This window comes from Nothobranchius furzeri, chromosome 10 (genome assembly GCF_043380555.1).
Source record: "Nothobranchius furzeri strain GRZ-AD chromosome 10, NfurGRZ-RIMD1, whole genome shotgun sequence".
NCBI lineage: Eukaryota > Metazoa > Chordata > Actinopteri > Cyprinodontiformes > Nothobranchiidae > Nothobranchius > Nothobranchius furzeri.
The window spans coordinates 36,876,307-36,894,282 of NC_091750.1; the positions used below are offsets into that span (position 1 = coordinate 36,876,307).

The 17,976-nt window shown below is 45.4% G+C and overlaps 1 protein-coding gene across 4 annotated transcripts; it reads left to right on the top strand.

The window, feature by feature from the left end:
* Positions 1–1,686: 1,686 nt before the first annotated feature.
* On the top strand, positions 1,687–17,976 carry LOC107386134 (phosphatidylinositol 3-kinase regulatory subunit alpha). Of its 4 annotated transcripts, none has more exons than XM_015960333.3 (16): positions 1,687–2,110; positions 6,040–6,169; positions 8,710–8,802; positions 10,818–10,889; positions 10,962–11,099; positions 11,503–11,701; positions 12,335–12,417; positions 13,591–13,696; positions 14,539–14,637; positions 15,956–16,136; positions 16,218–16,343; positions 16,418–16,560; positions 16,819–16,995; positions 17,068–17,142; positions 17,223–17,393; positions 17,654–17,976. In XM_015960333.3, exons 1-16 carry the CDS (start codon positions 1,919–1,921, stop codon positions 17,841–17,843), a joined length of 2,175 nt encoding a protein of 724 aa, XP_015815819.1. In that variant the 5' UTR covers positions 1,687–1,918; the 3' UTR covers positions 17,844–17,976. The 4 variants fall into 4 exon arrangements, with proteins under 4 accessions (XP_015815819.1, XP_015815820.1, XP_054586343.1 ...); XM_015960334.3 differs by having other exon boundaries at positions 10,962–11,078; XM_054730368.2 differs by having other exon boundaries at positions 10,818–11,078.

Sequence of the window (17,976 nt, forward strand, 5' to 3'; positions counted from 1 at the left end):
AGAGCCGCAGGCGTCTCCATCCCGACGGTCTTCGACAAAATAACGGAACATCTGAGTTGTGAAGAAGCTCTTGGGGTCGTGTCCATGAAGATCTCGACTCCTTTCACGGCTGGAGATATTTGTTTGTGAGAACTTTTACAGTTTAAAGGTGAGAGAGCGTAAAAGCGATCCACGCGAGCTAATCGGCTAAGTCAGCTAACGCTGGCAGTCTTTGTGGTTCCCGTTTCCTGAAGCGATTTTCGGCTGTTTCTGCTCCGCAGCTGCTTCTGTTCGTGATGATTTAGAAGTAAAAAAGCAGAAAACTCAGGTTTTTTTTAAGGGTAAGGAACTTTGTCAAGGCGAAAGTAATTTTAAATATATTTTAGCTCCTTTTCCAGCCTGGTTTTCTAAAACTCCAGCTGTATGGGGGTGGGGTGCGTCTGCAAAGTATGTTAACTTACAATAACCTTTTCATTAAATTAGTATTTTTTTTTGTCAGAATTGCGTGTTTGACGGTTAGTTTTTTTTAAATTTTCTACAAGCAATTTCAAACATTTTCGACAAACGTATTCTAAAATATCAGATTCAGTAAGATTAATATCTTATTTAATGAACAAAATAAATTTTCAAAAAATGTTGGAAATAAAAAAAAGAATGGATTAATTTAATGTCGGAGATTATAAAAAAAGTACTTGTTTTCACCATTTAGTTTTTGTATGTTATTACTTAGGAAAATTTCAATAAAAATGTTAAGATTTGTTTAGACTTAATTTTTTTTTTGCTAAAAAAATGTCAAATTAAAAAGTCATGAAATGTTTGCAGAGAACTAAAATCCTTTCAGGATTATATTTAAATTTATTATTTACAGTCATATTTATCAGCAAATCTTAAATTTTAATACATTTGATAAAAATAATGATGTGATTTAAAACGCATTCTCAAACTAAGAATGGGTTACAAAGTAATCCTGAAGTTGACTTGTTATTGAAATAAATCCGAATGGATTTCTTCGTATTATTTTCTTATAATGAAAAGAAACAGTTGTGTTAAACCGGAAACTTTGCTGCTGTTTGAAGCGTTGGACAAAAAACACAGTTGTGGATTTTTCTGGAGACCGCTCACATTCACTCTACTTGCACAGATAGATGAATTGGGTTTTAAGTGTTACTCTGATTTAAGTCGATCACGTCCAGCTCTTATTTTAGGAAGCTTAACTGGGCACATCTCTCTGATCATTATTTGATATTTCCTGTTTCTGGAGATGTGATGCGAGTTTTTAAGCGGACTAACGCGATGCTGCAGGTCAGTCTGACATTCCTGAAACTTTGGTTCTTTAAAAGCCAGAGAACACAATGAAACGTCTTAATAAACCAGACTTATTAATGCATGCAGGTAATCATTTCTCTGGTTTAGTGCTTACTGCTGATCATTAGCATAGATGATGAATGTGGTCCGCCGTGCTGCTTCCTGGGGAAACCCAGCATAACAGTTGCTGAAAATACAAGCAGGAAATGACGTCTTCCTTGTTTGACATCTCGAGCTGAAGATGTTTCAGTGAGCAGATAATCTGATGCGGAACGTGGCAGCCATGTTTAAGCTCTGAGCAGCTTCTCGCTAACCTCTGATCTCCTCCCGTCCCTCAGGTGGAGCTGGGGCCTCCACAGATGTGGCCCGTACTTCCTCTCAGACTCCTGTTCATGAGGGCTGAAGATGTTTGTGTGACGGAGCGACTGTGGATTGGCCTGGAGGGATGACAGGACTTTAGCAGACATGGAGACAGGAGAGACGCACAGACAGATGGAAACGCCATATTTCCACCGCCACCATTCTCCACAATAGACCTCTCAGGACAACAGAGAAACTATTTTTCTATTATTTTCTACCCAGAGCTGATTCTTTTTTTGTGACTGACTGAAGCCATATTTAAGGAGACATCAGGATGAGCTCGGAGGGCTATCTGTACCGAGCGCTGTACGACTACAAGAAGGAACGGGAGGAGGACATCGACTTGCATGTTGGCGACACGCTGCTGGTCAGTAAAGGGGTTCTTCTGGCACTCGGCTGCAGCAGCGGCGCCGAAGAGCGGCCGTCGGAAATCGGTTGGCTGGTGGGCTTCAACGAGACCACTCAGGTACGACATCGAGCTGTCCCGCCTCGTCATCCTGGTCTGTTTGACTCACTGGAGAGTTCTGGTATTTCTGGTTCTCTAGTAGGAACATCAGGGTTGGGGTGTGTGTGAAGGGACTGCCGCCTCCACTGTGCCTCAATTATAAGAGATCCGCGTCCAAACTACTGCGGCAATTCGAGAGAACAACATTTAAATACATTTAATTAATGAATGATGGACCAGAACATACGTGCTGACCCGAACAGGCAAAGGGCTAGCGTTAGCCTAGCTTAGATGAGCCATCGCTATAAAAACAAATCAGCTAACTGGAGCCAAGAGCTAAAGAACAACAGATCATACGAACCTCATCATCATAGCGGGGGACAGGACACCGTTGTAAAACTTAAGTTTAACACTTTTATTTTCTCATTTAGATTAATTTAAAGGGGCATTATGGAAGTGTGACAGCCAAAACATGTATAGAAATAATAAATGTCTTCTTCATACGTTCTCCTGCAATGCCCTGGTCCTGTAGAATGAGCCCTGGCATTTTTACTGTGATTGCCTGTTTTTCTGTAAAATCACAGAAAAAGCGAGATGCTCGGGTCGAGCAGGCTGCTTCATGCGCGTTCACGCTCAGGCATCGCCCGTAGCATTTGCTATCCGTAGCTTTAGCAGCAGAGAGAGAGGCAGTGCCACTTTGTCGCTGTTCCTAACGCCTAGTGACAAAGCTAGCTACATTTCTGAGGACCCTTAGCTACTTTCTGTAGAACTTTCTTCTAGATATTTCCTGCAAATTAGCAACAAAATAGCCATTTTCACTCCGAACCGTTCTTTGAACGTTGTTTCAGCTGTCATCAAGGATATAAACGTTACAGATACAAAGGACGTCACTGGTGCTTTAGCTCACCTAGTAAGATGTCGAATTCCCATGCAGAAGACCTGGGTTTGATTCTGGATGAGAACATAATTTATTTAGAGTTTATTTTTTACATTAATGGTATATTTTTTACAGTAAGATGCCCAAATTTTTATTTGAGACTCACCGAACGGCATTGAATTCACAGATAAAAAAGATGTGGGTTCAACTTTCATTTTGGAACAATTTTTCAAGCAAGGGAAGGGAATGATCTGAGCATGCAGGAGGACTGACCCATCATAAACCTTTGTCGGCTGTGCTGAAGAGAAAGCTACAGAACCAAATTATTTAATTAATTAGCTGCGTGTTCTCCTGTCCTCCGGGCCCCACACACACACACACACACACACGGGACTGTCTCAGCTGTTATTTTCGTTAAGGAGTGTGCACGTACAGCATGCGCGCCTCATGCACGAGCCTACTATTGAAGCTGCCGTTACGCTTTTGGCCTGAGGGGGCAATCGCAAGCATAAAAATTCAAAACTCCGTAAAGTCCCTTTAAAGTAATTTATTTCCTCATATGAAACGTTAGCGTGTGGAACCTTACAAACACTAGATTTGATGGTTTACAGGCAGATTATCATCTGGTGTCAGTGTTTCTGATTAAATGTTTGATAGTTTTAATATTTTTCTTTTGAATTGACTCATTTCTACTGACCTACCGTAGAACACGACCCCTTTTAGGTGAAAACTGTCTGAAAGTAACAAAACGGAGTTTAGAAAAAGTCGTTTTTATGATGGTTTGTTTTTAAACAGACGCTAGCTTAGAAACTCGGACATTAATATGTTTGATGATTAGCTAAACGTTTTAATACACAGAATAAAACCCTGATGGCTTTTGGCTCTCGTCACCCAGCTCCGCCCTATTCTGATGATGTCATCAGTGTGGCTTTTAAACAGCAGGTAGTTTGTTTTGCTGACCGACTGGTTTCCACCACTGGCTGCTGTTTATGAATCCCATGGGGAGCGTTTAGACCAGAGATCTGCTGACATCAGCTGATTAGACGCAGTCACACCAACGGCAGCAGCCAGCATCAGAGCTGTGGCCAGAAACCCGTCTCCTCAGCTCTGGTGGAGTTGGTTCTGGCTCAAACACAAGGCCCAGTAGAACTTCTGGTTCATAAATAAAACTAGAGTTTATTCTCGTTAGTGTTTCCTACAGAACCAGGTTGTTTTCTGAAACATCCCAGAGCCGGACTCGTCCTGATCCCCTTCAGGAGGAGCCCGGCTCTGCAGAGATGAGATCAGCTGTAACGTGATGCTGAACCTGCTTCTAAATCCAGCCTTCATCCTGCATGGAGGCGTCATGGAACACGGAGCTTCAGTCTGTTCTACGGTCACACGTCTACGGTGGCGGGTTATAGAGTTGAGAACATGCCAACGCCACGCAGGATTCAAACCTGCAACCTTGTGTATGCACTGTACCAGCTGCTCCACCATGCAGTCCGAATCTGGGGCTATGGTGGTTTTAAGGTTAGGAGTTCACCTTGTGATCAGAGGGTTGCCTGTTCACAACCCAGGCTCTGTCTGTGTCCTTGGGCAAGGCACCTCACCTGGCTGACTTCAAAGCAGCGCTGAACAGATGCAGCCATTTACTCTAAAATATCTGAAACTGATATTATTCTCATTCTGACTAGGGATGGGCACCTTTGACATTTGAATCGATCCGGTACTAATTCCCGGTACCTAGGAATCGATACCGGTACTTAACGGTACCAATTTTTGATACTTTTGAGTGTTTAATATTTTAATTCTCTTTTATAATTAAATACATATTTTTCTCAATTTATAACCATATTTGATAAATATCACGATAAATAACAAACAACTGTTTGTATTTTAACATCGTCCTTGTAGTTTTATAAGCTGATAATTAAACTGAAGCAAACATCTTTACTGTGAACTAAATTTACTGTGTATCTTCATTCCTTTTGCCGTCCTTTTTCATGTGATTTTTCCTTCTGGGAAGTTAGAATTTCCGAGGAGAAAGCGAACGCACCATTAGCTGATAACAATGGTGGCAATGGAAGCTAACATATCAAGCTAACGTTATCTTAAACAGTTTATTTAGCTGCTGGAGCAGATTAAAACGATGATGCCTCACACTTAGATCGTTGTCGCTGGTTTCATCTTCACCCAATCACCCGTCGCATTTAGTAAAGTGAAGCCAAACTTTAGAGTGCGTTCATGTTCTTTTAGTCGGGAATTAAGAGTTCCGAGGAGAAAGCGAACGCACCGCTAGCAGAACGGAAGCTAACATATCAAGCTAACGTTATCTTAAACAGTTTATTTACCTACCGGAGCAGATTAAGATGAGGATGTCTCACTTAGATCGTTGTCGCTGGTTTCATCATCACCCAGTTACCCATCACATTTAGTGAAGTGGACCCAAGCTTTAGCGTGCGTTCTTTCTACCCTGCTGCTCTGTTTACAACTGGCTCGCAGCGACCGACGACATAACGCTCAAGCGCAGCTGTCTAGGCAAGTTCTCGTTATGAAGGACGGGTACCGAAACGAGGCACCGTTTCAAATGACGTGAATTGGCGCTCAGTCGGTACTATAGAATTCGGTCGGTACTTTTAAAAAGTACCGAATTCGGTACCCATCGCTATTATGAACCCCAGGGAATTCTGGGAAGTTTTTACCAGAGGTATAAGGTCACGTTTAGCACAAGGCATTATGGGTATTGTAGGTGTTATTCTGGTTTTCCATTGTTTTTAATGATCTAAAATTACAACTTTGCTCAGGAACATTCTGTCATTTTTCTGCCTCCCCCCTCCCGTGGGGCTCCGGTACACACACCAGCTGTCAACAACAACATGGAGTCAGATTAAGGTTGTCGGAATGCTCAAAATGATTCCGGATGGTTTAGTTTAGGTTTTCCTCTCTCATCCTCATGGTTCATCCTGTCGGTTCTCTGACTCATCGTGACCAAGTGTCACCAGATAAAAATTTTGCGATAATTCACTAAAGTGTGCAGAAAAACCTGTTTCCTCTAATAAACGTCTTGTTTTCATTCTGCTGCATTCGTCAGGAAAAAGGAGACTTCCCGGGAACATACGTAGAGTTTGTTGGGAGGAGGTGGATGTCCCCGCCCACTCCGAAGCCCCGCCCACCCAGACCACCATCTGCATCATCAGTGAGGATGGACTCGGAGTCAGAGAGTGAGTGTTTCCATGTGGAGGAGTTATCCTGCTTCCTGCTCGTCGGAAATAACTACCGGTCTGTTCCGGTCGTTAGAAATCCTGAATGTGACTAGAAGTGTTTAACCGTGAAAAGCTGCTCGCTGTGACTCGGGTTCCTACTGCTGCTCCCTAACCGGGCCTCTAAAGCCAGGTCAGAACTTTCCAGGTCTGTTAGACCCGGATCCAGAATAACTGCAGTGTTTCCCCTAGGAATTTTTCCAGCTGTGGTGGTGGTGGGGTGTGTGTGTGTGTGTGTGTGTGGGGGGGGGATTATGAAACGTCTCACCTTTATGTTAATACTGTTTTATCTGATGCACTCCACTCTGAACTGCATCAATCTACTGCTGCATTTTAATAACTAGTATTAAAGGTGAATACACCAATATTTGCACAAGAATAATTTCTGTTTTAAACCCTCAGTGACACACTTTGCGGGGGGGGGAGGGGGGTTGGTATTTAGTTTTTCTTGGCATCTGGAAGAACATCTCCTTCTGCCCCCTTTATTTTGGTCCAAGCTCATTACTGGACTGGCCCTGTTAGATACCTTCTACACCCCTGCTTAGTAGACTTAATGAAGTATTTTTAAGCCAGTATAAAAATGACTGAATCACAAATTTACATATTTGGCATTATTGACCAATATCTTTGATTTAATTTATTTGTTAAGAGCATCAAGAAGCTTTACAGTGAACATTATAATAAAGTACATGTTTCTAGTGCAGAGAGGAGACGACCCATAGAAGCACTGATCTGATCTCATTTCAGAGAAAAATAGAACAGGTCAGATGCACCAAATAAATAAAATTACTAACATAAACTCAGGAATCTGTTTCTTTGCTTCGTTGTTCTGGTGCTGAAAACATCACTAATGCGGATCAAAGGAGACACACAGATGAATGCACCTCTTATTTATTATTGGGAAATAAGTGGGTGTGGTTCACATCAATACATTATTTTAAATCTGAAATTGATATGGATTGATCAGAAGTTGCTGTGTGTATTGTTTATTTATAAACTATTGTTTATCTGAAAACTATTTACAGAGCAGCCTCAGAACTGAGATTAAATATTTTTGATCACAACAGTAAAGGAACTGTTAAAGAACAAGTTTTTCAGTGAAATCAGAACATTAATATTTAAGTGCATTAATTAATACATCTGAACTCATGCAGTAGGAACTAGGAAATATGAAATACTAGAACCATTTTATTTTAATTTGATTTAACTGATTTTTTCCTAACTTTGTTGGCATTTTTCCCACACACAGTTAAACAAAACAATGTTGATTAAGGTGTGTGTGTGTGTGAGAGAGAGAGAGATGGAGAGTTAAAATAATTTTAAAATTCCCGACCGGAGCGGAGGCAGTGACCGACACATGCACGAGCTGTTTTCAGCTCTGTCTTGTCAAATGCACCACGCACGTTACCAAAAAAGTAACTTTAAATATTAAACCGATAAAGAAGCGAGCTGAAGAAAACCTAGGGAGTACCGACGAAACGTGAGCAACAGTGAAGCAAGCACAGAGAGATCCGTTACTGTGTGTGTGTGTGTGTGTGTGTGTGTGTGTGTGTGTGTGTGTGTGTGTGTGTGTGTGTGTGTGTGTGTGTGTGTGTGTGTGTGTGTGTGTGTGTGTGTGTGTGTGTGTGTGTGTGTGTGTGTGTGTGTGTGTGTGTGTGTGTGTGTGTGTGTGTGCGAGTGTGTGTGTGTGTGTGTGTACGTGCGAGTGTGTGTGTGTGTGTGTACGTGCGTGCGTGTGTACGTGCGTGTGTGCGAGTGTGTGTGTACGTGCGTGTGTGTGTGTGTGTGTGTGTGTGCGTGCCGGACTGAGCTCCCGGCTGCAGTTTTGTGTGTAGGGAGGGGCGGGCGCTCAATGTGACTGGCCAATCACAGAGCGTGAAGACAGTTACCCAATGAGGATTTTCCTTCAGCACGATTACAGATATTTACGAGTTTTACTCGTTTCATGCTCGTATTCGTCAAAAATGCTTTATCCGTACGCTCATCCCTAGCTGTAACCACCCTGCCCTGCCTCCTCCTCCTTGCTGCCTGCTGGCTGTGATCACAAGCAACAACAGAATAGTTCCCACTGCTTCTTCAGGAAATGGCGCAAAAAAAAACAACAAAAAAAAATCAATAAAACTTCTTGTAGGCGTGGCGCTGCCCGCCACGGCTACGCCTATGTAAGGGAAACACTGAACTGAATCCTCCATTTTCAGAGCCGCTGGTGTTTAGTCACAGCTGCTTCACCAGAGAACAAAGGAAGTGTGTGTGTGTGTGTGTGTGTGTGTGTGTTTTACCTCGTTACCGACTGGTTTCCTACAACATAACATGTTTTCTAGTCTTCACACTTCCTGCTGAGTGTTGGAGGGTTTACGTGAGAATACTACATTACCCATGAGCCTCAGCTTTTCTGCTGCAGGTAACGGCGGTTCAGTCGTAGACCATCGGGTGGTTTTGATGAAGTCAGATGTTTAACTGTTTCTCCTCATCTGTGTTGTTGTTTATTGTTTGTTTTCCAGGCTTCCTGTTGCCAGATCTTCCAGAACAGTTTGGGCCCCCAGACACCGCCCCCCCTCTCCTCAGCAGACTGATGGAGCTCATAGAGACCAAAGGTAGTGACGACTACGTTTGTGTTCTGATTTCAGCTCCAAAGAAACAAGAAATTTGGAGAAATTATCAATAATCAATTTCTTTAACCACTTCTTGCATTGCTAGCATGCTTTTATTTTTTAAATCTCCAAGTGAAAGTCACTTCCTCATTCTGGAGGCTAAACTCCAGTTTGTCTCACGGCGTTATAAAAAGCCAGATAAACCTCTGTTATACGCTGTTAGAACACACACACACACACACACACACACACACACACACACACACACACACACACACACACACACACACACACACACACACACACACACACAGACATGTTTTAAAACAAATGCAAATGAATCCTGTTTTATTTAGGTTGTAATTTATGTCAGGGCTGCATGTTGGCGCAGTGGTTAGCACTGTTGCCTCGCAGCACGAAGGTTGCAGGTTCGAAACTCGACTGCAGCCTTTCTGCGTGGAGTTGCGTGTTCTACCCAAGCATGCGTGGATTTCCTCCGGGTACTCCGGTTTCCCCCACAGATCCAACATGCCCTATAGGTTATAGATTGTAAGTCAAAGCGTCTGCTAAATAGGGTTGTCACGGTAACCGGTGTAGCGGTAAACCCCGGTAAAAAAGTTGACAATAATAATAACCGTCTTGTTTTTAAAACTATATTATCTCGGTGGGTTACCGTGGCTGCGGTGTAGGCGCGGTGACCCTTACCAGCCACCGTATCATCTGCTGAAGTTGCCGGCAGCACATGCGCACTTTGTTGTTTACAACCAAAACTTTCTTGAAGCTAAAGCTGAAATAATGGCCAAAGGAGGAGACGGCAGCGCTCAGGACATTTATTATCCCTCAAAGAAGACAAAGTGGGAAGTACGGGCATCTTTTGGATATGTGAAGAATGCCGAGGGACAGTTGATAGAAGACGGCTATCCTGTTTGCAGCACGTGCAGAAAAAGTGTCTGTGAAAGGCAGCAACGCTTCAAATCTCATGACACATCTGCGTGACCATCACCCACAACTCTGCAGTCAACGCAAGGCAAGCTAACGTTAGCGTTTTAGCTAAAATGCGTGATCCGAGGATTTGGGTTGAGGGAGAATGCAACGAGTCGCTATATAAAGCAGCCGCAGCGCCGCTACCTGCATATAAACCGTGTCGCGGACACCGCCATGTTGAAATGACGCTATGCATTACGGGGCTCCCAGGGGCAGATAAGAGTTGGTCTCTCTCCGAGAATAATTATGAATTTAACAACGATTACTGCCTGATGACATTTTCCCACATCTGCAAAGCTCACTGGAAGAACACAAACCGAGGACGATATTTTCCTGATATAGGGTCTATTACTCAAGTAAGGGTAAAAAAGTATCTGATTAGAAGGCTACTTGAGTACTGAGTATCATCTGATGTAATATTTTTAAATGATGACATCAAACAGACAAAAAATAAGAAGTTATGGGCAAATATTGGTATTTTAAAGACTAAAGGGGAAAAATGTAAACAAATAAACAACATAATTACAAAATAACACATTTTAGGCTAAATTTAGACACAAACTGAGGACAATATTTTCCTGATATACAGGGTTTATGTAGTTGTCTGAAAATGTAACACGTTTAAAAAAATACCGCGATAATACCGAAAACCGTGATAATTTTGGTCACAATAACCGTGAGGTTAAATCTTCACACCGTCACAACCCTACTGCCAAATAAATAAACATAAACATTTCCCTGAATCTGAACCAGGATTTTAGAGATGGTTCTGTTTTAAGTTTAGTCGAGTCTCGCTGTGAGAGCTGTTGAGGTTTTTCGTTAAAGGAAACCTCCTCACACGAACTGCTGTTGCTCTGCAGAGGCAGGAGGATGTTGAACCGACAACCCAGAGAGATCAAACTCAACAAAACGTTAAAGGTAGCATAGAAGTTCCTGGAAATCTACATCAAAGGGCCAACCCCTTTATTTCAGGCTCCTCCCCTAAGCAATGACAAACCGTCAGAGGAGGCGTCTGATTCCAGCGTGTGTTTCAGGTGTGGAAAGCCCCGGGCTGTACCGCTGTCTGAGTGGAGGAGCTCTAGACGCCCGACATCTGGCCGAGACCGGTAAGTCGGACAGAACCGTAACGGGCTCTGCCTGTGGCGAATCCCCGGCTCTTAAGCTTTGTTTGTTTTCAGATCTGGAGCAACTGGACGTCCCGTCCCTCTGCGATGGAGTGGTCCGGTTCCTACAGGAACTCCCATGTCCCGTTCTGCCCCCCTCCCTGCAGGCTGACATGATCCACACTGTCCAAGGTCTGCAGAAACCAGAACCTGGTACTGGAAAAGCCTCCTGGTCCGGTTTTTCAGAGACAGTCCATCATCAGCTCTTTTTAGGGTTCATCTAAATGAAAATGATTAATGTAAAATTTGGCAGAAACATCTGCAAGTTCTCTGTGGTGGAATAAGAACCTTCAGCTTGGATTTAGTATTAAAGTTTTTCATGAATCAGATTAAATGGAACTAGTTAAAACCGGTAGAGCTGTTGTACACACGAGTCATCAGCTGTTAGCAGGAATGGTTCACTCTCCACCACCACAAGGTGGCAGTGCTGTGCCAAGCTGCAGGGACCAACAACCGGACTCTGTAGTCAGACTCTAGGTCCAGCATCAGAGTCCTCCGGTTCAGTGACCAGAACCATCTCCAAACAAATCTCATCCCCGACCGTTTCTGTCTGCAGAAGTCCGAGACCCAGAGGACTGTGCCCAGGTACTGAGGGGAGTGGCCAGTTCACCCTCATGCCCCGCCCAGTACGGTCTGACCCTGTTCAGCGTGATCCGACACCTGGCACGTCTGTGTCTGCACGGCTCCAGAAACCAGCTGAGTCCAAGAGGTGTCGCCGAGAACTTCAGCCCACTGCTGTTCAGACATGTTCCAGGGTCAGACATGCACACACACACACACACACACACACACACTACACACACACACACACACCTTCAGAAAACTATGAAACTCTAGAGTTCGACAAACCTGACAGATCTACATCACACTGTCACTAACATTCACGCACTCACCCATCTTGACTCACGACGGGGAAGGCTGTTGTTGGTTTAGCGTCCAGGAAACCGCAGAGAACGCCTCTGCTAGCAGAAGCTAACCATTAGCATTAGCAACTCCACCACAAAGCAGAACTCCTCCAGGCTTGTGTTATTTGTGGAGATAAAACATCAACGTTGCAGAGCGACCAGAGTCAGTGGTAGAGTCGTGTGGCTGTTAGCCAATCAGAGGAGAGACGTCCAAATATCAGGAAATAAGACTCTACATCCCGCCGTGGTCTGCCTCTCTCTCCTCCAACTGACTTCTCCAGCATTTTGTCCCCCGAATACAACTTACAAGGCATTCATTCATTCATTCATTCATTCATACTAGAGACCACTGTAAATGTATTGATTAGATGTATTTAATGTTTAGGTCGTGATGTTAACGTCTTACTAAAAACTCTTGATCTGGGTGTTGAGCTGCTGCTGGAGGAGGTCGTGACCTTTAGCTCTGCTTCTGTCTCTGTTCAGGTCCGAGTCTGGTCCAGATCCTCTGGTTCAGGTCCTGGAGGTTCTGATCACCAGCGAGCTGAACATGAACCAAGCTGCACCAGGTAACGGAACCACCCAGCTTATATTATGGTCTGTATGAGCGGTAGCAGCTGGTTCTGGTGTCACCAGAAGCAGCCGTTTCTCGGTCTGATGTGTTTATTGTTGTCACTCAGGATGTCAAACAACAACAACAATAATAGTCTAAACATTTCACCAGAGCTGTTTTATTTGAACACAAACTGACCAACATATCATCATCGGAACACCATCCGGTTACCATGGTGACGCCAGATGTGTGGGACTGCTTAGAGACCAGCTGAGGATGAGGAGGAGACTCTTCCTCCTGAGTCAGGCAGACCAGCAAACAGCAGCCGAAGCGATGACATCATCCATCCACCGGCTGAGAGATGCAGCGGAGGAGGGGAGGAGGTGTTGCCTCGGTGACATCACTGCCTTTGTGTGATTGGCTGAGGGCAGCAGTGATGTCACACATCTCCAAGCTGCTCTCCTGAGCTTTGAACAGGAGCTGAGAGGGAGACGTATGGGGGGGTTAGGTGGTCTGCTGCAGGAGAACGGGCCGATCCGTGGTTCTGACATCCTGAGTTCTGCTCAGCTGAGTCCAGAGAAATGTGTGAAGCAGTCAGGAGGTGGTGTAGTCGGACTGGGACGACGTCAGTGTTTCCTGAGCAGAACCGGAGCGGTCGGCAGGAAGACTTGAGATCCTAACGGAGGCTTTTGTATTTTATCTGGAAACATGGAGCGAGAGGACGGCTGCAGGTCCAAGTCCGAGTCGGTCCGGGGACGAGACAAGATCCTATGTTACATCAGCATGCAGAGTCCAGGTAGGACCTGAGGAGGTCTGGGTTCTGATCCGGTTCCACAGCCACCAGAGATGGTGAAGAACCTGTGTTCCTAATGATGGCTGGTTCTGTTGGGTCTAGAGATGCTCTGATTCCGGTTCTGTACTGCTCCGGACCCGTTTATCCTGCCGTGACTGAGCTTCCTTCTGACCTCCGGATGATCCGATATATAAAGCGTTCTCCCGATGCTCCGTTCTTCTTCTGGACCCGTTTGGTTTTAGCCTAAACTCTTAAACCGCATCAGTCAGCAGAGCAGCTGTAGTGGACCCATCATGAAGATCCTGTAGAAGATAAAATATTAAACCCATGACGTGATGACGGCCATCTTGGCTCGGTGATCACCTGAGCTCACCTGTTCACCTGTTTGTGTTTCAGCTTTACCTCCGAAACCCGTCAAGTCATCGACTCCTGCAGCGTCCAGCAGCTTCAACAACAGCATGTCTCTACAGGACGCCGAGTGGTACTGGGGAGACATCTCCAGGTAACGCATGCACACACACACACACACACACACACACACACACACACACACACACACACATCTAGGGATGGGTACCTTTGACATTTGAATCGATCCGGTACTAATTCCCGGTACCTAGGAATCGATACCGGTACTTAACGGTACCAATTTTCGATACTTTTGAGTGTTTAATATTTTAATTCTCTTTTGTAATTAAATACATATTTTTCTCAATTTATAACCATATTTGATAAATATCACGATAAATAACATACAACTGTTTGTATTTTAACATCGTCCTTGTAGTTTTATAAGCTGATAATTAAACTGAAGCAAACATCTTTACTGTGAACTAAATTTACTGTGTATCTTCATTCCTTTTACCGTCCTTTTTCATTTGATTTTTCCTACTGGGAAGTTAGAATTTCCGAGGAGAAAGCGAACGCACCATTAGCTGATAACAACGGTGGCAATGGAAGCTAACATATCAAGCTAACGATATCTTAAACAGTTTATTTACCTACCAGAGCAGATTAAGATGAGGATGTCTCACTTAGATCGTTGTCGCTGGTTTCATCATCACCCAGTTACCCATCACATTTAGTGAAGTGGACCCAAGCTTTAGCGTGCGTTCTTTCTACCATGCTGCTCTGTTTACAACTGGCTCGCAGCGACCGACGACATAACGCTCTTGCGCATGCGCAGCTGTCTAGGCAAGTTCTCGTTATGAAGGACGGGTACCGAAACGAGGCACCGTTTCAAATGACGTGAATCGGTGCTCAGTCGGTACTATGGAATTCGGTCGGTACCTTATAAAGTACCGAATTCGGTACCCATCCCTACTCACATCTGTGTGTTTGCAGAGAGGAGGTGAATGAGAAGCTGAGAGACACGGCTGACGGGACGTTTCTGGTGCGGGACGCCTCCACTAAGATGCACGGAGACTACACTCTGACTCTGAGGTAGAGCTCTCACCTGGGGGGGGGGGGGGGGGGGTTACTCGGGTAGAAGTGTACTAGTACTAGCTTCAAAAGTATAAATGTTTATAATTGTTGTCCAGTCACCATCAAACTCGCTCCATCAGGATGGAACCAGTTACCTGAACTGGTTTTTGTGTTTTTTTTTTAATAAGCTGAAATGAAAACCAAGTTTTTAAATCTAAGGAGTAGAAAGTAAAACGTTCTCCCCTGTGAAGCTTTTCCAGGGTATCCGCAGGTCCTTAAAAAGTCTTAAATTAGCTTTTCCAAATTTAAGACCTTAAAAATCCTTAAAAATGACAAATAATCCTTAAATCCAGTTTCCAAAGGTCTTAAATTTTCAAAGACCCAATAAACAAGATATTTTTATTTCTATAAAATTTTCGTGAATTTCTAGTTGGTGTTCAGCATTTTTTGTGTACGATGTTGGCGTAAGCGGAACCGTACACATTCAGTTGGTTGTGAAAGGGGGCTATTTTTAGGTGAGCACATTAGCTGGTTAAGCTAGTGGGAGCTTGCGCCATGGGGATGTGCAAGTTTAATGGTAACTGGATGGCTAATCCCACGTTCGCGACGTGGTTAGCACCGGTTCCAGGCAATAGCTGGAAATTATAGCTTAAATTTAATTATAAAAATAGCTTAAATTTGGTCAAAGTGGCCTTAAAAAGTCTTAAATTTGGCTCCCTTACACCTGCAGATACGCTGTTTTAAACGTAAACACGGAACACTCGCCCCTGCCGTCGGCTCTCATCCCTGGGACATGTCCGCCGAAATAGGGACCCACATTACCGGAGGAAACGAGATGGCGCTAAACACCAGACCCCGTTTTCTAGGTCCAAACGTCTTTTGTTGTCCGTGACTTCAGCTGGTGTTTTTCTTTTTGGGACCCTTGAGTTGAAGCGGTAGCAGCCGGCTGTTTCTCCTCTGATGTTGTTGAGCGGAGAACGTCACACCTGTGGTGTTCTGGTGCCGAGCACGTGATGACTGGAGGACCCAGGGCGGTGCGGCGGTTGGGTGAGACCGACAACCGGTTGGTCCGATGGCCGGTTTTGGTCTGAAACGTGTTGTTGGTGGAGGTTCTTGGACAAATGCGGGAGAACCGCTTTATTTATCAGATTAAGAGCTAGAACGTGTTGGAACATTTGTTCTATCATGTTTTAAACACATTTGTCTGTGACACCTTTGGTTATTGAGTTGGACCCGATCCGAACCGGTGCTGCAGGTTCTGTTTTAGGTTTGGGGTTCTTAGGCCTGGTTCTGTTGGGTTTGTGTGACCCGGTTCTGATCCTCCTCTGATCTGCAGGAAGGGAGGCAACAACAAACTGATAAAGATCTTCCACCGGGAAGGGAAGTACGGTTTCTCCGACCCGTTGACCTTCAGCTCGGTGGTGGAGCTCATCAACCACTACCGACACGAGTCTCTGGCCCAGTACAACCCCAAACTGGACGTGAAGCTGCTGTACCCGGTCTCCAAACACCAGCAGGTCGGTACCGCCGGGTCGGCCGAAACTCTGTGAGCTGCCGCTGATCTGCTGGCTCTGATTGGACTTGGTTCTGCTGTTCAGGACCAGGTGGTGAAGGAGGACAGCATCGAAGCTGTGGGGAAGAAGCTCCACGAGTACCACCTGCAGTACCAGGAAAAGAACCGCGAGTACGACCGACTGTACGAGGAGTACACCAGAACATCTCAGGTAGGCGCTCGGAACCAGAGACCGGACCGCACCGTCCGATCCCAGACCCGAACATCTCCTCTCTCGTACCACAGGAGATCCAGATGAAGCGGACGGCCATCGAGGCGTTCAACGAGACCATAAAGATCTTCGAGGAGCAGTGTCAGACTCAGGAACGCTTCAGCAAAGAGTACATCGAGAAGTTCCGCCGGGAGGGCAACGACAAGGAGATCCACAGGTAGGCCGTTGCCATGGTAACTGTAGCCCAGACCATAAAAGGATTAGAGGAGGAGCACACACCCACAGGGATGATGTCTGGTTTCCATGGCGGCAGAGGGAGCAGGATGAGCCCGCCTTTCTGTCGGCCAATCAGATTGTTTCATTCTTAAACCCGTTTATAACAGCTGGAAACCGGTTCTGTTGTCGGTTCTGTTTGGATCTTCGATCCCATCCTGGTATCTAACTTATATTCTGACTTCCCGTTGTGTTCCCGAAGGATCATGGAGAACTACGACAAGCTGAAGTCCCGGATCAGCGAGATCGTGGACAGCAAGCAGCACCTGGAGGCGGACCTGAAGAAGCAGGCGGCCGACAACCGAGAGATCGACAAGAAGATGAACAGCATCAAACCGGATCTGATCCAGCTGCGCAAGACCAGGGACCAGTACCTCATGTAAGCGACACCGGGACCGGGATCAGGGGCGAGCCGAGGGTCAGAACTTCTGCTGAACCTTTCTGTTTGCAGGTGGCTGACCCAGAAAGGAGTCCGGCAGAGGAAGCTGAACGAGTGGCTCGGCCTGAAGAATGAGACCACTGAGGAGTAAGTCTCTCAAACACACACACGTGGTTCTGGTTCTGTCCCTTCCTGGTGTCCTGACCCGTCTTCTGTTGATCCCTCAGTGAGTACAGCATGGTGGAGGACGAGGAGGACCTTCCTCACCACGACGAGCGTCTGTGGCGTCTGGGAAACATCAACCGTAATCAGGCCGAAGCTCTGCTGCGGGGGAAGAGAGACGGGACGTTCCTGGTCCGGGACAGCAGCAAACCGGGCTGCTACGCCTGCTCTGTGGTGTAAGCCCCGCCCCCTCCGCACCTATTCATGCTTGGCTTAAGATGGAAGCTTTGGTTTTTCCTATTTAAGGGAAAAAATGAATGGTTAGAGATGTGAAGATTCAAGTTAGGAACGTTATCCCAAAAAGGATTTCTTCATTTGTTTATTTAATCTGAACGTCGGCAGCTTTTATTTTCCTAACGCCGTTTCCTCAGACTGGACCTGAAGCTGCTCTGCGTCCTTCCTGTCTGTCTCACCTGTGTGTCTGTCTCCTCGTTAGGGTGGATGGCGAGGTGAAGCACTGCGTCATCAACAAAACCGGCACCGGTTACGGCTTCGCCGAGCCCTACAACCTGTACGGATCTCTGAAGGAACTGGTCCTGCACTACCAGCACACCTCACTGGTCCAACACAACGACTCGCTCAACGTCACGCTGGCCTTCCCCGTCTACAGCCAGCAGAGGCGGTGACCCCGCCCCCTCTGGTCTCGCCCATCTTTGGTCTTGAGTGGAAATCCGAACCACACTTCATGTTTGTCGTCGTGTCACTAAGACTTAACAAACATTTTACTGTGAAAGTCCCCAAATAAAAGCTTTAACTTCC